Below are 22,526 nucleotides of genomic sequence, written 5' to 3'. Positions count from 1 at the left end.
TTCCTCTCTCCTGCTTATTTTAGGCTTTGTGTTCTTTTTCCAGCTCCTTTAGGTATACAGATTGCTTGTGTAGTTGAGATTTTCCTAAATTTTGGAGAAAGCCTTGTACTGCAATGTACTTCCCTCTTAGAACCACCTTTGCTGTATCCCAAAGGTTTTGAACAATTGTGTTTTCATTTTTATTAGTTTCCATGAATTTTTAAAATACTTCTTCAGTTTCCTGGTTGACCCATTCATTCATCAGTAGGATGCTCTTTTAACCTCCATGTGCTTGAATTCCTTTCAATTTTCCTTTTGTCATTGAGTTCAAATTTCCAAGCATAGAGGTCTGAAAATTTGGAGGGAATAATCCCAGTCTTTTGGTACCAGTTGAGACTTGATTTTGTGATCTAGGATGTGATTTATTCTGGACAATGTTCCATCTACACTTGAGAAGAATGCATGTAGTCTTTTACTTTTTTTTCACATCTTGCTAGTAACTTCATAACTGCTATCTTAAATTCCAGCTCTGACATTTTACTTATATCAATTAAATCTGTGGCAGAGAGTGTTACCTCTGGTTATTCCTTTTGTTGTGAATTCCTCCTTCTAGTCATTTTGTCCAGAAAAGAATTGATGAGTGAAGGAACACTATCAATAATATCAACCATGACCCAAATGAAATACGCACTAAACATAACTGAAGACCTCAGATACCAGAAAAGAAAAGCAAGAAAAAAAAAGAAAAGAAAAAAGAAAAAAGGGGAGGAAAGGAAAAAAGTGGGGAGAGAGAGAATAAAATCTCACATGGTGTAAAAACCAGTGTGATCCACATAGTCCTGAATGTATTTTGGTCTGTGTGTTAGAAGACAGTAAATCCCAAAACCATAAGGAAAGCAAAACACACACACATATATATACACAAAAATATAAAATTGAATAGAGAGAAAGGAAGCCAATAATGAAGAATATACCTATAATGTAAATGTAAAAAATGAAATTTTTAAAGAAAGAGTTAAAAACAAAGAGTTGATAAAAAATTAAAAAAAACAGAAGGGAAAAAAAAACAGAAATGGAAAAATTTAACTGAAAAATAGATAAATCATGAGAAAACCCCTCAAATTCTATATACTATTTTCCCCTGGCATTGGAATTTAAGTCTTCTGTGGTCTGTAATCTTGTTGTTCACATGTTCTTCTAGTTGGTTTTCTTGGGGAGGGAACCTGTTGTGCTGATTCGCAGGTGTCTTTACCTAAGCGGAGTTGCATGTCCCTTTCCAGTGGGCTGGGCTCAGTATATGCTGCTTTTGGTTGCTCTGTGTGGTTTTTGTTCCCTGAAGACTTTCTGCACCTCTTTAGTGGATCAAAATAGAAATGAACAGCCTGAGTATCCACCCCAGTTGCTGAAGGATAAAGGTCCCCTCTGTTTGGTAAACCACAGGGAAAAACAGTCTTCAGTGTTGTGTGTGCCTAACTGCAGACTTCTGCAGTGCATGCCTGCACTTCTTCTCCCTGGAAAGGTGGAAGGCTCCTCGATTCTGTACTTTGTAGGGCCTTGGCATAAAGCGTTGTTTCCTGATCATGCATGCATCCACTCCACCCTTTCTGGGGGAAAGTAGAAAGTCACCCATTACTGTCATTTACAGGGCTCCCACCCTGAAAGCTGTTGCCAAGTCATGGGTGCACCCACTCCACTCCTCCTAGGGGAAGGCAGATGGTCGCCATGCAGAAAGCAGTCATCTGATCAGGCCAAGGCTCATGGTTTATGGTGAACCAAACTGAAAGCTACCTTCCAGCCTTGCTGACCATAACCAGTTTCCCCATTATAATGCCTGGGAACTCTACCTGCTCAGACACCCCCATTCTTTCTGTGACACCTGAGATCCTGTGACCTGAGACCACACTGTGTGCCATACAGAATTTTGCCATTTCACCACCTGACCACCTTTCAAGCAGGGATGTCTCTTACTGGAGCAGATTTCTAAGGGTTCTGATTTTGCACTCCGGGTCTATATCACTTTCCAGCAGCTGACTTACTGAAGCTCCCTCACCCCATCATTTATCTTCCAATATATCCCTTCAGAATCACTTCTCCACATGTCCTACTTGCAAGAAGTGTTCACTTTTCTACTTGTAGAGTTCCAGATATTCCTTTCCTACATCTCAGGTTGAATTCATGGGTATTCAGAATTATTTGATAATTATTTAGCTAAATTCAAGGGACCAGATGAAACGAGGTCCTCTACTCTTCTGCCATCTTCCCTTTTATTTCCTCAAATAAGTTTTCTGTTCCTCTCTCTCTCTCTTCTTCTGGGACCCCTATAATGTGAATATTAGTAAGCCTGATCTTGTCCCAGAGGCCCTTTAACCTATCCTCATTTTTAAATTCTTTTTCCTTTTTACTGTTCAGCTTGGATGCTATACCTCGTCTTCCAGGTCACTGATACATTCCTTACATCCCCTAATCTACTACTGATTCCCTATTTTAAGATTTATTTATTTGAGAGCTCACACAGGAGCTGGGGGTCAGAGGGAAAGGGAGAAGCAGACTCCTTGCCTGAGCATGGAGCCACACTTGGGGATCAATTCCAGGGCCCTGAGATCATGAACTGAGCTGAAGGCAGATGCTTAACCAACAGGGCCAAAAGATACACTCTAGTGTATCTTTTATTTCAGTTTTTGTATTCTTCAACTCTGAATTCTTTTCTGTGTTTTCTATGGCTTTGTTCAAGTCCTCTCTGAGTTCATCCACTCTTCTTTCAAGTCTGATGAGCATTATTATGACCATTACTTGAAACTCTTTTTCAGGTAGATTGCTTATCTCTATCATTTAATTCTTTTTCTGAAGTTTTATCATATTCTTTCATTTGTAGCATAGTCCTCTGTCTCATTTTGTTTGACTGTGCTTGTTTCTGTGAATCAAGCAAAAGAGCCACCTCTCCAAGTTTTGAAGGAATGTTGTCTGTGTAGACTGCATGTGCCTGGTAACCTTGGCTGGCTGGAGCTGAACAGGAGGTGGTTGGAGGTTTCAGAGCACTTTGTGCCATCTCACCAGGGTGAGATGACTGGAGCTGAGTCCTAAGTCAAAAAGTTGCAGGAGCTCTACACCAGAGTCACCCAGGCAAGACAGCTGGAGATGGGAGTAAGCATAGGCCAGGTACTCCTGTGAGGCTGCATGGAGCCATGCTGGCAGAATATCTGGAACTAGTATGGGGTCTGATAGGCGTTCCAAGGTACTCCATACTTGGGCCACCTGGGCAAAACAGGTGAAACTGAAGCAAGCATGGCCCAGGTGGTACTGGGACACTCCAGGTTGGTGCCACCCTGGCAATTTGGCTAGAGTTGGGTAGCACAGGCTGAACCCTCCACACAGGGGATGCTCTAATGGGACCATTGCCACTGAAGTGGGCATGGACCAGTGGGCCTCAGGTTGCTCCATGCCAGAGCCATCATGGTGGGATGGCTGGAGCTAGGAAGAGCATGGGCAGGCAGGCCTCTTAGGAGGCATGGCTGGAATCACTGTGGGCTAGCAGCCAGGGTTCACTGAAGTGGTGGGCCAGCAAAATACCTGGGCCCTGCACCCATCTCCCATCTGTGTTACCAAGACAGAGAGGAAACATCAACAATGGTGCATGCCAATGCCTCCAATCCCAGAGAGAATTCCAGAAGTTACCCCCCAACATTGGTGGACCATCTGGTGTTAGTAAATGGGTTTTCTTACTTATAGTCTAGTGGCCCTCTAAACCACTGTTTTTTGTTTGTTTGGCAGGTTTGTTTTGTTGCACATCAGGCAAATCTGCATGTGAGTCACTCAATGTTGTCTCTTCCTATCATAGTTCACAGCATCAGGAGTGGGGTCCCCAACATTACTGTCTCCATTTCTCCTGCCATTTTCTATGTGGTCCCACTGTCCTTCATTGTGCAGAAGCTGTTCCAACAACCCTCAGTTGCTTCTTCAGGAAGTATTCTTCCATGGGTAGGTATAGATTCAGTGTGTCCATGGGAAAAGGTGATTTCAGGATCGACCTAGGCTGCCACCTAGGACTCCTCCTCCTGTAATAGCATTATAAAGTTTTTAAAGTATTATAAAAACATTTTAAAGTATTGTCTTCCAATCCAAACATCTGGGTCATTTATGGTTCTATGCTGGTGACAATCCTTCTCTTGATTATGGGTGAGAGTTCCTGCTTCTTTAGATGTTAGGTATACTGGTTTTCAAATTTTACATTGTATGCTGAATATTAAAGAACAGAGACCACCAAAGGAAACTAAGAAGTAGACCCATTTCTCAGAAAGGTCACACCTTTTCCTGTCAGGCAGCTATTTGCAGGTCTGACCTCTTCACTAAATCAGATTTTTGAATAGTTTCAAGTCCCCCAGGGAGATGAAGGAGAGGCTGGGGAGGGAAAGAACTAATGTCTGTTGTGCTTCGTGATCTGTTCAGTGTCACTCTGTACCCTCCACATATATCCCTTTGTGAGATTAAAAAAAAAAAAAAGTAGTATGTCGACTTTCAATTTTTCACAGCCTCAGCCTAGTAAAATGGTCCATGGGATAAACAGCTGACATGTGTATCTAAAACTCAGATTGATCACATAAATGCCACAGCATTCTGAAGTTTTGATTTTGATTAACATTGACAGGATTGCTGTGTGCTGATTTTTTTTTTTAACTGAACACTGTGATTATGGGGTTTTGTAACTTAGCAGAACTCTTACTGGTAGAAAAACTAGACCTAAATTATGTGCAACTTTTTGGAAAGTTTAAACTGATAATCAAACTAGTCACAGAAATAACAGTTCCTTTGTAAAGTTGTACAGAAAGTTATAGAGATTATATTGTGATGCTGGAACACAGAGTGAGACCCCTGTCCTGTGACAGCAACTCACAGTAGTTCTGCCTGTTTGGGGGGCATTACAGACACTTGGCCAGTTTGAGCTGTTGCCACTCAAAAGTTCATGACTGCAGATATCCACAGTGTCTTCCTCTCCATAAACTCGAAGCCTAAAATGGAAACTCTTTGTGGCGGATAATTGGGTTTTGACACCGTGAAAAGGCCCAGTGCTCCTAGACCACATGACCAACACCTCTTTCCCACAGCCATCTTACTGATTTGCAACTTGGGCTCCAGTAGTGGAATCTGTTTTCCTTGTAACCAAGACCTAAAGAAGAGGAAAGCCATGTATCTTATAAATGGCCTTCTGTTTCCTGGGTAATACCTTTCAGAGTCATGTTCTGCAGAGATTGCCTTTCACTTATGAAGTACTCAAATATCTTGAAATGGAAGTCTGTCCCCTACTTTGGGATTCAAATAGAACAAAAACCAGGTTTCTTTGCTTTCTGACCTTGCCCTAATTCCAGTTTGGGTGATTTTATATTAGCTCCTTTCTCCCACCCACTTTCCCATACTTTGGCCCAGAATGGACTCATACATATGTTAACACATAGCTCTTAGGCCTGGAGTTGATGGCTGCTTCCCCAACATTGAGCACAGGAGAGGGGGAGTGTGAGCTGCATGCACACATGCTCCACGAAGCTGCAGAGATTCCCCTGCAAATCCTTCAAATGACTCAGCAATTACCCTTTGAATCCAGTGAAGGGAATCTCTTAGGACCCCAAAGAGCCTCCTCTTCATTCAGACATTCCATCATGAAAAGCAAAAAACCAAGATTGCGTCAGTGGGTTTAGCTGAGAAGGAAACTTCTTCAGGGAACCGGAAGAATCTATAATGTTGCACTTTAGACATCTGGGATCAAGGTGCCCTTGAAGAGTCACTTTTGGATTTTGGAAGACTGAAAAGTCTGGATTTCAAAAACGGTATTTGGCTACCCATGCTAAGTGTTGTAATCCCTGCTGCTTGGAATTCTAAGGTTGACCTGAAATTGACTTAGAGCTCAGTGCTGTCTCTTGACCAAAGGGGCTGTTAGGTCATCCTCCATGAGCATCAGCTCTTTGACTCTTGTAGCCAGAACACCCCATCGCCTAGCTGGAAAGGGGTTTTCTGGCAGGAATGTCCAGTGTTAGAATTGGAATCTTACTGCTCTCTCTCTTCACTTTCTGTCACACAGTGAATCTCCTACAGCACTATTAAGCCTGAGGAATGACTGCTGGGGCCACTGTGTCTAGGTCCCCCCACCACCAACACTCCAAGCTCCTTTGTCAATCAATATGCCACGTTTGGACCAGCCTACAGATCAAGGGGCGAGAGACATTCTTAAACCTGAGTCTCAGGGATGTGCCAGTTTTGAGATTTCAGATAATGATGGCTGTCCTGTCCAAGTGTGTCACCAGGCTCTGCTTTAACAAAGGCATCACTTCACTCTATGCCATGTTTGTTTATTCAATAAAGCAGGTTCCAACTTTCATAGATATCCACTTATTTAGTAGTATTTGAGGCTTAATTTTTTAAGTATGAAACTTTTGGGTACTCAATCTAACAGCCTGTCTTAAAGCAGCAATGAAATGAAACCTGTTCAAAGAGAGCAAAATATGAACTGTAGAACTTAAAAGCATATGAGTATTTACTGTAGAATTCTTTCCATTTTTCTGCACCTTTGAAATCTTTCACAAGTTGTTGAGGGGGAAGGGGATGATCATTTCAATGATGCTCCTGAACTGTGACTTCCCATGGAAGTTTCACAGAGCCACTAGTGGGAAAACACATGTGTATCCATGTCTGAAAATTTATCATTTATAGCTGTTAAATGAAAAAAAAATTAAGAAAGTCTTATTTTCTCTAAAAAAAATTTTAGAAAATAGACAAAAAGAAAAAAAATCTCTTCATAAGCTCACTTAGGCTGCTATTAAAAACTTCCTATATAGTAGTATGTCTTTCTAATCCTTTTATGTATACATTTAGTTTTGTGTTAATATTTTGTAATCTTTTAAAAAATTATAATTTGGGATTCCTGGGTGGATCAGTTGGTTAAGCATCTGCTTCTGGCTCAGGTCATGATCCCAGCATTCTGGGATCAAGTCCCACACTGGGCTCCTTGCTCAGTGGGGAACCTGCTTCTTCCTCTGCCTGCCACTCCCCCTGCTTGTATGTACTCTCTCTGAGAAATAAATAAAGTATTTAAAAAATTATAATTCAAGTGGCTATGTGGTGTTCTATCACATTAAGTTCTACAAATGCATCATACTATAGTTCCCAAAACTAATTACTGAACAAAATCACATAGGAACATTTTTTAAAAAAATACTGATTCTTGGGACTCACGTACTAAATAAGAATCTCCAGGAAGACTGAGGAATCTGAATTTTTGAAGTTCATCCTGTGATTTCAATGCACTTAATTAACCAATTAACCTACTTAATTAATTAACACATACTTCATTTACTTAATCCACTACTATTTAGTATCAGGTGGTTTCCAAGTTTTTGCTATTATAAATAACGATCACAATAATACTGATATCGGTAAGGACAAGTGCCAGTCTGCATACACAGACATCTGCTTCCTGAGGACAATACAGTGGTTTGTTTGCTTTTTAAAAAACAATTTAGTGATCAGGGAGTTACAAAATAACTGCACTTCTCAGTGCTTACCCCACCACAAGCAGGGAACTCCATGGAAGACTGGCAGTCCTCCAAGCTGACTTGGACGCCTTCAGAAAGGTCAGCTGGGACATAAAGAGTTTTAACAACCTTAAAAAAAGCAGCTCTCAAGAAGGGAGAGGTCTGCCTTCTTCCTTGTCACCATAATCACAAAGATCCTCTTAAAGGGCCCCCTTGTGACTACAGCACTGAAGTTGGCTCTTATTATCTTCTGTTGTCTCATGCTGCTCTTTTGAAGTTCACTTTTGGTAGTTCACATGGTATGGATCCCCAATAGCAGTTTCTCAAGCTTAGTCCCATAGACTAACTATTCTCAGGCATCTACAGGCACAATACATTTAAATCTGCAGTGTGTAATTCCACTTCGATGTTAATATACACACAGGGTTCACGTTCACCAGGACAAGCCACATGATAGCCACTGAATTCCAGAGCCTGCAGTCCTACGTTGAAGATCAAAATGGCTCAAGGTCACCAACCCAAAACAATTAAATCAATGTTTCCCAAACTAGGATCTGTGGACATAAAACCTCAGGGTTCCTAGAGAATTTCTGCTCCCTTAAAAGGACTTTATACCTTACTGGAAGTTTGACCCGCTGACTTAAAGTGGACGGGCTATACTGCTCTCCTGACCCGCACTCCGCAGAAATGAAAGCTGCACCGTGCTTAACACCAGGTCACTTCGGAGACGTCTGCACTGGCCTCCCAGCCGCAATTCTTGACCCTTCCCCAGAACAATGGGCATCAGATACTTGCCTTTTGACTTCCTGACAGAAACTAACATTCTGGGTCTCAAGAAAACGTTCAGACTATCAGACCCAACCCACTCAGAGTGCTGGGAAAAGGGACGCTGGAGATGGGAAGTGCCTTAAGCGAGGTCACACAGCTAGTTTAGCAGCAGGACAAAACTAGAGCCTAAGCCGTCCATGCCAACTTCAGGGCCTCGTCTACTCTGTAGTGACGGCTGATGAGCGACCCCCATGGACATCATTCCCACCATCCTTGTCCCACTTCCGTAGTCCCCTGATACCCAAAGTCCCCGGAGTCCTCTTCGGGTCGGCTGGCCCCACTCTACTCCAGCTCTTCACAAGCAGTCCACACGCCCGAACCACAGCCCTGGGGTTTCTGGCCTTCCCCCGCCTACAGTACACGGGAGCTGAGAAAGCCTCACGAAGGAGACACCAAGACTAGCCGTGCCCGCGGTGTAGCGGAGCCTCCACCCGGCGCATGGGCCACCGTAGGTCGACGCGCGTCAGTGACGTCACAGACGACGCCACCTGCGAGCCCGCGCGCCTGCGACTCCAGGTGAGAGTTGCAGCGTTTCAGTCTGGCGACTTAGCGTAGCGCACGAGCTCGGGCACATTACCTCCCTCCAGCCCCAACTTTAATGAGAGAAGTTTTGATGGCCGAGGGCTGCTGAGAAAAGTGAAGAGAGGTAAAGAGTGAGGGTCGCCCGCAGGAAACGTCATCGGAACGCACCGGAAGCGGCCCGAGGATGAAGAGTAAGCGAGGTTGATGGCCTGTGAGCCGGGGAGGGCTGGGATGTAAAGGGTCGGGAACTTGGTGCTTGTAGGTGGACCGGTTCGCAGCGGAGACCGACTGAAACTGCTAGGGAATTGTCCCGCCTTACATAAGGGAAACCGAGGCCCAGAGTCCCCGTTGGCCTGGCGCAGTCTCTGGGCTGAAGATTGATGTCAGAGCTGGCGGCAGGTCCCCGTGAGGCCCGCTCAGTGTGCTAAAGGAGGGCCGAGGGCCTTGGGCCGACTTGGCCGCTGCCTGCCACCTGCTGACGGTGGTAAAGGCCCCAATCCTCTCTACGACCTGGTTTCCTCTTCTGTGAAGTGCTGATGGTGGTTCCTGCCCTGGCAGCTGTTCTGTGAATGACCCTTCTCTGGTGGAAAGTGATGTGGAAAACAAAGGCAGAGGAAAAATTATTAAATTTCCTCACTAACTGCAGCCCATTGTCAAGTCCTTGAAACAGGGAGAGTAGCCTTACTCTAGGGACTCAACTGCCTTGATGTTGACATTTTGCTAAGGGCATAAAGCAGTGCTAGCCCCACCCCATCCCAGTATCCTATAAATCTACTTTAACATCTAAAAATTCTTTTGGATGGGGTGCCTATGTGGTTCAGTGGGTTAAATCCCTGCCTTCGGGTGGTGTCCTGATCCCAGGGTCCTGGGATCAAGCCTCTCCTCAGGCTCTCTGCTCAGCGGGGAGCCTGCTTCCTCTTCTCACTCTGCCTGCCTCTCTGCCTACTTGTGATCTCTATCTGTCAAATGAATGAATGAAATCTTTAAAAAAAAAATTCTTTTGGAAACTTCCTTTATTTTAAGCGCCCGAAAATCTGTAGGCAATCATCTCCCAAGCATATGGACCACTGATTAACTTCTGAAGGGCCTCATGACTCAGGTTTTATTAGATAGTAATAAATGACACTTTTTTAAAAATTTCTTTTCAGTGTTCTAGAATTCATTGTTTATGCTTCAAACCCAGTGCTCCATGCAATACGTGCCCTCCACAATACCCACCACCAGGCTTACTCAACCCCTGACCTCCCCTCCCCTCCAAACCCCTTAGTTTGTTTCTGAGTCCACAGTATCTCATGGTTTGTCTCCCCCTCCAATTTCCCCCAACTCACTTCTCCTCTCCATCTCCTCATGTCCTCCATGTTATTTTTAACAATAGCTAGCCCTCTCATGGCCCTGGAAACCTTGCTTCCAAAATTCCACCATCCCTAACCCTGTCTCAACCTGAAAGTATATAAAGGGCCACTCTTCATGACCCTGGTCCAGCTCTTTCTTCCCATGGGTTGTGTCCCCGAGCTTAAATAAAACCACCTTTTTGTACAAAAGAGGTTTCAAGAATTCTTTTTTAGCTGTCAGCTTCAAACCCTAATATCATTACTACGTCCTGATCTGAGCATGCTGAAGAATGGTATCATAACCCAGGACCTTGGGAGTTGAGCAGAAAATAGCTGTGTCAAGGAAGGGAGCAATCCCTCAGGGCAGTTGTAAGCAGGGGAGTATAGACACCATTAAAACTGGTCTTTGGACCACTACGTTCATCTCCACCTCTGCCACTCCCTATCTGTGATCCAGTTATGGGTCTCAGCATATCTGAGCTTCAGCTTTCTCATGTGCATTATAGGAATAATGTCTACTTTAAAGGATTGTTCAGAAAATATAACGAGATAAAATGTGTAGCTTCTAGCCAGGTGCATGACAAATAATGAGTGCTCAGTAACTTTTAGATGTGGTTTATTCCAGAAAAGACTTTCAAGTCTAATCGAAGCACCTGTGACTGCTGAAGCAAAGTCATTCTGGGGTTGCTCTTTAGAAACAGGTTTTAACGCCATTCGTGCATTTGAAGCAAAACAAGACTCTGTACATTATATAATATAATATACTGTGTATATTGTATAATATAAGTGCTTTGGTTTTCTTGTCCAGATGTACTCCAGGAAGCCCAACGGAGCTGGGGTGGAATTTATAGAGTGTTGTGTGAATCAGATTTTGTAGTCTCTTGGACGTGAAACCAGGCCTTTCTGTTCTATGTCTTGCATTTACACCCATACTGTGTTCCCAAAGCCATGTTTTTCTTTATCAGAAAATTAAGTAGAAGCAGGAGTGTGGAAGTTTTTAAGGTTGAAACCACATAGATCAATATATATTTTGAGCTTAAAGAAAGACCTGTGTTTCACCAGTGAAGGACACCATTGTTGTATGAAACACCCAATTGCTTTTTTTTTTAAATTTCTTTTCAGCGTAACAGTATTCATTATTTTTGCACCACACCCAGTGCTCCCTGCAATACGTGCCCTCCCTAACACCCACCACCTTGTTCCCCCAACCTCCCACCCCCCCGCCCCTTCAAGTCCCTCAGGTGGTTTTTCAGAGTCCATAGTCTCTCATGGTTCACCTCCCCTTCCAATTTCCCCCAACTCCCTTCTCCTCTCCATCTTCCCATGTCTTCCATATTATTTGTTATGCTCCACAAATAAGTGAAACCATATGATAATGGACTCTCTCTGCTTGACTTATTTCACTCAGCATAATCTCTTCCAGTCCCGTCCATGTTGCTACAAAAGTTGGGTATTCATCCTTTTTGATGGAAGCATAATACTCCATAGTGTATATGGACCACATCTTCCTTATCCATTCGTCCATTGAAGGGCATCTTGGTTCTTTCCACAGTTTGGCGACCATGGCCATTGCTGCTATAAACATTGGGGTACAGATGGCCCTTCTTTTCACTACATCTGTATCTTTGGGGTAAATACCCAGTAGTGCAACGGCAGGGTCATAGGGAAGCTCTATTTTTAATTTGTTGAGGAATCTCCACACTGTTCTCCAAAGAGGCTGCACCAACTTGCATTCCCACCAACAGTAAAAGAGGGTTCCTCTTTCTCCACATCCTCTCTAACACATGTTGTTTCCTGTCTTGCTAATTTTGGCCATTCTAACTGGTGTAAGGTGGTATCTCAATGTGGTTTTGATTTTAATCTCCCTAATGGCTAGTGATGATGAACATTTCTTCATGTGTCTGAGAGCCATTTATATGTCTTCATGGGACAAGTGTCTGTTCATATCTTCTGCCCATTTTTGATATGATTATCTGTTTTGTGTGTGTTGAGTTTGAGGAGTTCTTTATAGATCCTGGATATCAACCTTTTGTCTGCACTGTCCTTTGCAAATATCATCTCCCATTCCGTGGGTTGCCTCTTTGTTTTGTTGACTGTTTCCTTTGCTGTGCAGAGGCTTTTGATCTTGATGAAGTCCCAAAAGTTCATTTTCGCTTTTGTTTCCTTTGCCTTTGGAGACGTATCTTGAAAGAAGTTGCTGTGGCTGATATTGAAGAGGTTACTGCCTATGTTCTCCTCTAAGATTCTGATGGATTCCTGTCTCACGTTGAGATCTTTTATACATTTTAAGTTTATCTTTTTGTACGGTGTAAGAGAATGGTCGCTTTTCATTCTTCTACGTATAGCCGTCCAGTTTTCCCAGCACCACTTATTGAAAAGACTGTCTTTTTTTCACTGTATATTTTTTCCTGTTTTGTCGAAGATTATTTGCCCATAAAGTTGAGGGTCCATATCTGGGCTCTCTACGCTGTTCCACTGGTCTATGTGTCTGTTTTTATGCCAGTACCATGCTGTCTTGGTGATCACAGCTTTGTAGTAAAACTTGAAATCAGGTAACATAATGCCTGCAGTTTTATTTTTGTTTTTCAACATTTCCTTAGCAATTTGGGGTCTCTTCTGATTCCATACAGATTTTAGGATTATTTGCTCCAGCTCTTTGAAAAATACCGGTGGAATTTTGATCAGAATGGCATTAAAAGTATAGATTGCTCTAGGCAGTATAGACATTTTAACAATATTTGTTCTTCTGATCCAAAAGCATGGAATGGTCTTCCAACTTTTTGTGTCTTCTTCAATTTCTTTTATGAGTGTTCTGTAGTTCTTCGAGTACAGATCCTTTACCTCTTCGGCTAGGTTTATTCCCAGGTATCTTATGACACACACCAATTTCATGGACATAAATATGTGAAAAATCTTTTAAACATCTTACAGTGAACAGAATGTAATATTTCCAAAATCTGCATGCAGGGAATCGCTATCATATAACTTTTAATAAATAAATATTTATTTATTTATTTAATTGAGAGAGAGCACACTCAGTCAGGAGGGGAAGAGGGAAACAGAGTGATTATCAAGCAGACTCACCTGGAATGCAGAACCAGACACAGGGCTCAATCCCAGGATCCTGAGATCATGACCTCTGAGAAATCAGAGTTGAACACTCAACTGACTGATCCACCCAGGCACCCAGAGAAGCACTGTTTGAAAGCACACTCTTGTAACTCCTAGGATGGGTGGCCACAGGGTAGAATAAGAGGCATCCAAGAAAGCTTCGAAACCTCTGCTCTCTGTAGCAGCCCTGTCTTCTATGTCTAAATAACCATAGTTAGTTTCATAGTTAGAAAAGTCATGAGTCTTATAGTCATGCCCAACCTGAATTATCATTTCTTATTCATTTGAATCCCCCAGGTGTTATCTACCATGCCTTTTCTCAGAAAGAGGCCAAAGAGTTCAACGTTCAGATACAGTGCATGGCAGGAAGTCTGGGAGCAGCAGAGGTGATGACAAGGATGGCTTGATCCCCTCACACTGCTTTAGATGTCCTTCCCATGTCTTACTCCTCATCCTTCCAGTAGATGTGTTGGGCTCCGTTGAAATCTGCTGGTCTGACAGCCTATTTCCAGATGCTGGCCTATTTCTCCCTTGTTTGATTAACTGAAACCTCTTGATCCTGTGTCCTCTCCCACTGTGTAGGGGACACTGGCTATGCCCACATCATCATCCCTTCACCACCCGCTTCTCCATAAGGGAGAGCGTAATTATTGACACATTAGCTTCCCAGGGTTTACCGCCCACTTAGTGCAGCAGGGGGTCAGGAAATCCCCAGCCAAGAGGCAGGACCTGCATAGACACTGCCTGGGCTGTGGCCGACCTAGGACGCAGGCAGCCAAATGAGGAGTAGACCAGTGGAACTCCCCACATGAGAGGCAGTGACATTTGGAGTTCTCTCAGGAATTTCACACTATTAGGGAAGTTCTTTTGCCCACATGTCCTAGGAGTCTGCTGAGTCACGGTCAAGTGCCGTTGTGCTCCTGGGAGAGAGTGAGCCCAGGAGGCTGAGATGCATTGGTACTTCCTTCCCCCAAGTGCTTCAGGAGCGGACTTAGTGAGTAGCCATGACACATCCATGGGGTCAAACCCAAGTAAAGGGGATTGCCACATGGGCACCATGTCATTCCTGCCCCCCAAGGTGTGGCCCACCCTGGGGCACCAGGTGGTACTGTTTTCAAAGTGTTCAGATAATTCCTTTGAGACCATAGCTTGCCTTCATCTGGTTGTGACTGAATAAATATTGTTAGCATACATTTCTCGAGCTTTCCACCCTGCCAAGGATCAGAGAAGTCTTTTCTTCCTAATGTTAAGGGATTTGGGCTTTTTTCTTTGTAATCCCTTCACAATAACCTCAGAGATGTATAGTAGGAAGTTGAATTTTGACGTGGCTGTTTTGTGCAGCGTCTGAATTATTTGAGGGTGACTTTCACATCTGGACAGCTGCAGGGAGCTCACCTTCAGCAGATGAGAGGCTGTGTGGGGCTCAGTTGGGAGACAGGTGGGTCAGGGAAGGCATCTCACCTGCAATGTCTAGGAGGGCCTGGGGTCTGGGGCTGCCCCCACCAGAACAGTGGGTGCTGTGCCGCCCTGACCCCATGCAGCTTCCAGGAGTCCAGCAGGCCGAGACCTTCGTGAGGGCTTTCCTGAAGCACAACAGGCCACACATGAGCCAGCAAGCCCGCGAGGAACAGCTGCAATGCAAGGCTGTGGTCCTGGAGTACGCCACTTGCCAGAAGCACAAGGAGAAGAGAAAGAAATCCAAGGGCCTCTCTGCCAGGCAGAGGAGGGAGCTGCACCTCTTTGACATTAAGCCAGAGCAGCAGAGGTATGCCTTTCTCCCAAAGGCAGCTTCCTGTTCCTGGAGTGGGTGTGGCTTTGGGAGACCCAGTTTCCCTAAAGCTAAGGGAGCTTCTCCCACTGCCTCCACAAGGGGGCAGCCTCCCTTTACCAACTCAGGCTGGGTTTGCACTTGGCTTTCACAGCAAGGCACAGCCATGCTCTTGCTGTTTGACTGTCTGGCTCCTGTCCTAGCCTTAACTAATGAGCCCCCACCGGAAGTGAGTCTGTTACCCATGGCAACAGGCTGTTTGTTTTCGGCTTTCCCAGAGAGAGGAGAACTGATGAATCTTAGTATATACTCTTTACAGCTTTTACTAGCACTAGACAGAATCATCCCCTGGGTTTATTGCCAAAGAATATGCTACCCACGTGCTCCTCCCTCCAGCTGACACTGCATCCCTCCTTGGTCACGCTTCTGCACATGCTCGTCATCGGACAGTTTGTAGATCTCACTCCAAGAGCTGCGGCCAAATAGCCTTCTACAGACACGGTCAGTCACTGTGTCTGGGACCCCGCTTGCAAAGAGAGCTGCGCTGCGGGTGGAGGAAGGGGCCGCTGCCTGCCCAGGTTTCCCTCGCTGGTGTCTACACAGGTAGAACCCACTTTGAGTTTGAGCCTGAGGTTCTCCTTGGTCTGACCAACAGTTTGCTGGGGATAGGTTCCCCATGAGGCACCAGGACCCATAATAATGACCCCAGAGGAAAGCCTCTGAGGTCCTCTCACCTGGTCCCTCCCTGGCATCCCACCACTGGCCTACCTTTCAGACACACCTGGTCCCTTACGTGGGGACGTATTCGGCAGCCTGCAGCTCCTGTCTGCTCCCCTCAGGGTTGACTCCTGTAGCAGATGATCTCAGAGAGCAATGGTGAAGCAAGATATAAGTTTAGTTCGTGAAAAGCTGTCCAGATGAGCACATCCTGCCCCCTGGGCTGGTGTGGCAGAGACTTGGGCAGTGCTGCCCTGGGGCACCCGGCTGCTCCCATCTGTGCAGGGTGCCTCGTGGTGTGAGGGGTCTGCTGGAGCACCGGCCATCCAGGCTGCATGTAGCCAGCTGGAAGGGTGTACGGGCACCAGGAGAGTTCTAGCAGCAGAAACAGGTTCAGGAGGGAGACGCAGATGTCAGTCTCTTGGGTTATCTGCTGTGGAACTAGGATCTGTACCCAGTTCCCCATGACCTGGGGTAGGGGTCCTTGGCATCAGGCTGTGCTCTATGCCCTGTTGATGTCACAATCCCAAGCTCATGTCACTTAATTCTTTACTTCTTTCTACCTTAGCCACAGATAGTCTTTTTCCCCCCTACATAAACTCTGGAAGCAGTACATCTGGGACCTGTACGGTGGTCTCAAACCAGACACGTGAGTTACATGTGTGCAGTCCTGCCCTTTGGGGCAGAACCCAAGGCTTACGATGACTGTGAATGCAGCCTTCAGAGCCAGCTGGCTGCAGAAGTTCGTAGACCTGTGTGCCCCTTCAGAACTCTCGCTCATGGTGAACTCAGGCCTTCTGCTTACCTTCTAGGCAGCTGCACATGATTCAGACCAAGCTGTTGAAGGCAGATCTTCACGGGGCTCTCGTTTCAGGTACCTGAAACCAGGTACAAGCCCACGGTCCCCCGAACACCCACAGCATCACTCAGTGGCAGCGTGGCTCTGTGCCACAGGGCTAGACACACTCTTGTCACGTGGACGTTTCCAGATCACCAGCGTTGAGGGTGGGAGAGGACTAGCTACCTGAGCCAGTTCTGGCCACTTTCTGGATACATTCTATGGTCTTTGTGTGCCTTTCCACACAGGGACCCCTGCTGCTCTCGCAGGGGGCACAGCAGCTGCTGCACTTGTCCCCAGCCCTGAGCGGAGAGTCCCTTTCACCCATTTCCCCACAGTTCTTAGTCTCAGCTACGGACTCCCAGCTCCCAGTGTCATGTCCAGGGAAGACCTTCCCCTGAGCATCGTTATTCATCCAGCCGCCCCGCACACAGCTGCCCCCCTGTCCAGCAGGCATCCCAACGTTTCCATACCCAGAACAACTCCGGCCTCCTCACATCAGCCCCTGCCCTGGTGTTCCCAGCTCCGTTCACGGTACCAGTGTTTACTCGGGTGTTCACCCAAAACCTGGGCGGTAACACCTTTCTTCTTCCCTGATCCCTCAGCACCATCCATCCGCACATCCTAGCTCCCGAATCCAAGCCACCACCATTGCCCCTGGATTCCGGTAGAAGCTGCCTAGCCCTCTCCCTGCTGGCACATTGCTTCTCCCCAACTAGGCAGCCTGAGGGTATGTTTAAGGCCAAAACTCAGGCCATGTTTGTCTTCTGCTTCCTTACTGTGGTCTAAAAGGCCCCTCTGGCTCTATCGAGCACCAGGTCTAACCACATTGGCCTGCTTTCTGCTTCTCACACACTAGGCCCTACCTCAGGCCTTTGCCGTTGTTCCTTCCCTCTGCCCAGAGTTCTGTGTGTCACAGACTGATTGCTTCTCAGTATTCAGGTCCCTACTCACACGTCACTTCCCCCAAGGGCCTACCATCAAGAACAGTGAACCTTCTCCCCATGACCTTGTGTATTTTCTTCATAACAATTACTACGATCAGAAAATGCAGTCATACTATGGAGTACTGTGCCTCCATCAGAAAGGATGAATACCCAACTTTTGTAGCAACATGGACAGGACTGGAAGAGATTATGCTGAGTGAAATAAGTCAAGCAGAGAGAGTCAATTATCATATGGTTTCACTTATTTGTGGAGCATAACAAATAGCATGGAGGACAAGGGGAGTTAGAGAGGAGTAGGGAATTTGGGTAAATTGGAAGGGGAGGTGAACCATGAGAGACTATGGACTCTGAAAAACAATCTGAGGGGTTTGAAGGGGCGGGGGTGGGAGGTTGGGGGAACCAGGTGTTGGGTATTGGAGAGGGCACGGATTACATAGAGCACTGGGTGTGGTGCAAAAACAATGAATACTGTTATGCTGAAAATAAATAAAACATTTAAAAATTGTATTAACAAATATCATTGTATAACAAAAATTGTATTAATAAATAGCATTGTATAATGAAAAAAAAAATGCAGTCGTCTGATGTGGCACACATTCCCCTCCTACCATTAGAACATCAGCTCCTTGATAGCAGAACCGAGAACAGTCTTGTTCACCCTCGCGCCCGGCACTGACCTCAGACGGTGCCAGGTACATGGCAGGTGCTCGGTGACTTGTCTGCAGGCTACATGGGACATGGGTCAGGAGAGCCACGGGGCCGGCTGCCTGTGGTGGCAGTTCGCCACAGTCACTGCTTCACCGCCTGTAGCAAGATCCCATTCTGGCCAGAGTTTGGTGGGTCGCGGGAAGGATGTGATGCGCTGGTGTTCCTTCACATCCCATCGCTGAGACTTGGGCCCATCCCAGCAACCTGTAGATCTTGGTAGTGCTGGACACACATGTGACCTCTTGGCTCCAGAGTCCTTCCCAAGACCCACATGGCTGCAGACCCTCCAAAGGACATTTTGTCAGAACAGCCCAGAGGCTACAGAGCCATAGTCAAGGGATAGGGACCCCGGACTCTCATCCAGCTTGGTGCCTGTCCAGCTGAGGAGCCCCCCACTCCCCACCGCCCCCACCTAGCTGGTTGTGGCTGCCCAGCACCCCCGAGGTTGAGGCCTTGAATGCCCTTTTCCTTTGCAGTCATGAAATCCAAATGCCCGTCCTATGTGGGTGTTACAGGAATCCTCCTACAGGAAACAAAGCACATTTTCAAAATCCTCACCAAAGAAGACCGCCTGAAAGGTACGGAACTGTCTCAGGGTGTGTGGTCTGTGGCCTCCCTGGCTTTGTCGGCCCTTTCCTCGTGGCTTCAGTGGGTCCATTTGGTTTCTCTGGTCAGCACAGTTTGCAGATCCCCGCTGGTCCTGCATCTCATGCCTGCTGAGAGTTCCCCTGCTCTCACGGCTCTCCCCAGGGCCTAGCCAGCAGCCACAGCCAGATAGGACTGGGGGGAGGGCTTCTGGGCTGTGCTTCCAGATACAAGGGTCTGTTTCCATGACTGAGACCTTCCCCTGCCCCAACCTGCTGCCCTGCCCCAAGGAGTGGAGATAAGCAGACCCTGAGGGGAGCTAGCTTAGTGCTTATCCCTGGGGTTCCAGGATCTGGCCCTTTCCGGTAACCCTTTGGGTTCCAGGAAAGCAGGTGCAGCCTCCCCTGCTGGGTGTGCCAGAGCTCCTTGTTCTGGCAGATGAGCCTAAGCATCTGGGCTGTCCACATTTCCACACCCCTTACCAGCAGATCTGAGATTGCAAAACCACAGCGGGAGGTTTTTGTTCCTTGAATTTGGAGTTTGTTTTTTCTTGCTGCTTCCTTCTGTTTTCTTGTATGTTCTTGTCTCATTTTAGACCCCAGAAAGTGGTGTCTGGGTGTCCTCACTCACGGCATAAAGCCATGAGTCAGTCTGAAAACTATGCGGGAGACCTGTTTTTTGCACTTTTTCTGGGAGTTTGGTTTAGAGCATTTGACCCTAAAAATTAGTGTTGAGTTATATCCAAATCTGAATACATCAGTCTTAGGGCAGAAAAACGCCCTGTTGTCCTGGTGCTGCTGAGCTTTGTGGACTCTCTCTTCGTTACTAGCTTACGTTCTAATGTCTAATGTAGACATTTTAGGAAGGTCTTGTGCTTCAGCGTGAGCTTAACCGTCAGGATTTTTTTTTTTGCCTTGTCCTGTTTCTCCTGGTTGTTGTTTTTTTTTTTTTTTTCCCCAGTTATCCCCAAGCTAAGCTGTGTGTTTGCAGTAGAAATTGATGGCTTCATTTCCTACATTTATGGAAGCAAATTCCAGCTTTGGTCAAGTGAGCGATCTGCCAAGAAATTCAAAGCGAAGCGAACAGCTGACCTGTGAGCTCTCTGCTGCAGAGACGGCTGTTTGGGACCCCAAGGACGGGGACACTTTCATGCCCACCTTTCAGCGGAGACACGGCTGGGCTGGTTCTGCTTCTAGATCACCCCCAGCCCATTAACATCGGAGTTAAGAACAGTTCATCATCGGGGAAGAAATGTGCCTTACTGAGCAAAGTCAGGGAACGGAGGGGTCTCTGTTTCTAGGTGACAACGGGTGTGCATTGCTCCCGCGAGAGAAAATCCTGGCAGGATCGGCACAGGTTGACCTGACTGGTGGCATTCTTAGGTTTTTATTTCTCTTTTATCCTTTTCTTTGTTTCCTGAGTGTAATGAATCCATTGTTTATATAATAATAAAGTACATGTGTCAGTGATAAGGGGGTCCTGCTGAAGGACCGAGCCCATGGCCCAGCCTGGTTGGAAGGGAGGTGGGCTGGAGGCTGTCCCTGGTAGGCAGTCCCACTTCTGTAGTGTAGACAGCTGCCCTTAGGCGCCTGCTTCCCGAGGGCAGGGGCTTGGAGCATCTGACATGTTTAAGTCACGTCCCCTGTGGCACTCTTGGACCTAACTGCTGTTTCCGGAAAGCTGGAGAGTGAGCAGTGAAGTCGCAGAGGGCCTTTGGGCTCATTGGCTCTGGGAAGTAGTACGGGACCGGGGCCAGGATGCAGGATGCCAGGTAAGCTGGTGCTTGCAGTGGTCGTTCAGTACAGGGAGCTCCGACCTGCAGCGCCTTCTCATCGCCGTGGCTCTTAGGCTCCAGGGTCTGCCGAAGGGGATCAAGACCGCAGCTCACTCCATGTCCTGGGAGAGTCTGCAACAGGGTCCTCGCTGCGTGCTGCCGCCGGAAGCCTTGGCTCTTCAGTCTGACTCAGCCTGTGTGACGTGTGCCTACCAGGCATTAGGTGAGGCGCTCGTAGGCAGGCCCGAGTGGGGACAGGGCATGGGCAGGCCGGCTTCCACTGTGTGGCTGTCGGGAAGCCACATGGTTCAGAAGGACCGATGGCCTGTTCCTTTGAGAAGTCAGTGTTTGCCGACCAACCAGGTGAGGGCAGAAACGTTGCTGGGAACAAACTGGCAGCAAGTCCATGAGTTTTTTGTTGTTTATTTATTTATTTATTTTTGCTGCAGGAGATGCAGTGGGTCCAGACACTTGGCTTTGTCCGTATGTCCCGCTGGGTCCCTGCACTGGAGGAGAAAGGCCGTGGGGAGGGAGTGTAAACTCCAACTCTAATGGGAGAGCAGGAAGCCCTCACTCAGTGCCTCTGCACCTCCCAGAGGCTTGGGGTGCGCCCGTGTCCATCCGTGTGGGGTCTGCGGCTCGTTAGGATGGTCCAGGGTTGTCTACGGCCATACCACCCTGAACGCGCCCGATCTCGTCTGATCTCGGAAGCTAAGCAGGGTCGGGCCTGGTTAGTACTTGGATGGGAGGATGGTCCAGGGTTGACTCGGATGCTCTCCCACTGCCGCCATCACTGCCTGTGCTGCAGGTCTCAGATCCCAGCCCCGCTGGGGACAGGGCAGCTGGCTGGCCACGGAGGCCTGTGCTCTGACAGCCTGGGTTTGCCACATCGGGCTCAGCCTCAGGGCGCGCTATGCAGGGCCTCACCACCTGAGAGGGCTGAGCTGGGATTTGACCCCGCGGTCTGGCTGCAGAGCCATGCTTTTGACCACGGGGATGAGAGGACCCTGCTCTCAGTATGTAACGCGGTCCCCTCAACCCTGGGCTCCCACTGAGGAAGTCGCTGCCTTCCCCGTGAAGTGGCTCGTTCTTCTGCCCATCCGAATGTGCCACGCGGGGCACAGCCTGGTGCTGCTCCTGCCCACCCCCCTGTAGGGAATTGGCGGCCAACGTGTAAATATACAACTGCTTCCAGAACCATTGGTGCCACTTGGCTTCTGAAATGTTTTTCAGGGTGCAGACTCCAGTTTCTCTGTGAATGGCTGTTTCATTAGTAGCCTTCTCTCCCGGCTTACCCGAGGACACTTGACAAGAACGCTCACCTGCCATGAAGCTGTGTGTCCGCCTGTTTCCAGGATGCCCTGTTGTCCCCACAGCCCACCTGGGGTCACTGGGTCCTATGCCCTGAGGACTGTGCCCCTGAGGGCCCAGGCTAGGCAGGACACTGGCTCTTGGTGAGCATCCTAATGAGGCCACACCAGCTGCTCCCCAGAACCAGGCTGAGGCCTCTGGCGGTGGACCAGGGCTGGCCACGTCCCCACAGCTGTGGCACAGGGCCGGTTGTGGAGGGTGCTGTGGTAGCCTGCAGTCCGAGCTCCTACCTCCACTGCCCCGGGAGCAGGACCCCAGTAGAGCTGTGGCCTTGGAGGTGTAGGCCTGTGGGAGACAGCTACGTCAGCCTCACTTGTTGGTCTCACGCACTGGAGGAACCAGAGAGGCCCACGGAGCAGCAGAGTGGTGACCACCTGGGGACGGGACTCAGGAGCCGCAAGGCCAGGACACATCAGCCCAGGCACCCACTGTTCTCCAAAAAGTGAGTGGGCCCGTGGGCCCTTTACGTTCCCTGGAGCTGACTGTGTGTGGGGAACTGAGACTTCCTGCAGGGCTCACAGAGGACACGC

The 22,526-nt window shown here is 47.4% G+C and overlaps 1 protein-coding gene across 1 annotated transcript; it reads left to right on the top strand.

Annotated features, from left to right (window-relative positions):
• The first annotated feature begins 9,030 nt into the window (after positions 1–9,030).
• On the top strand, positions 9,031–20,421 carry LOC122913803 (ribonuclease P protein subunit p29-like). Its single transcript, XM_044260430.1, has 7 exons — positions 9,031–9,037; positions 13,586–13,657; positions 14,840–15,057; positions 16,352–16,422; positions 16,586–16,647; positions 18,743–18,844; positions 19,812–20,421. The coding sequence occupies exons 1-7, from the start codon at positions 9,031–9,033 to the stop codon at positions 19,946–19,948; spliced, it is 669 nt and encodes a 222-aa protein (XP_044116365.1). The 3' UTR covers positions 19,949–20,421.
• Positions 20,422–22,526: the final 2,105 nt, after the last annotated feature.

The sequence above is a fragment of the Neovison vison genome, chromosome 7 (assembly GCF_020171115.1).
Source record: "Neovison vison isolate M4711 chromosome 7, ASM_NN_V1, whole genome shotgun sequence".
Taxonomy (NCBI): domain Eukaryota; kingdom Metazoa; phylum Chordata; class Mammalia; order Carnivora; family Mustelidae; genus Neogale; species Neogale vison.
Note: the sequence above shows the minus strand (reverse complement) of the source record. Positions and strands in the feature narration are given on the sequence as shown.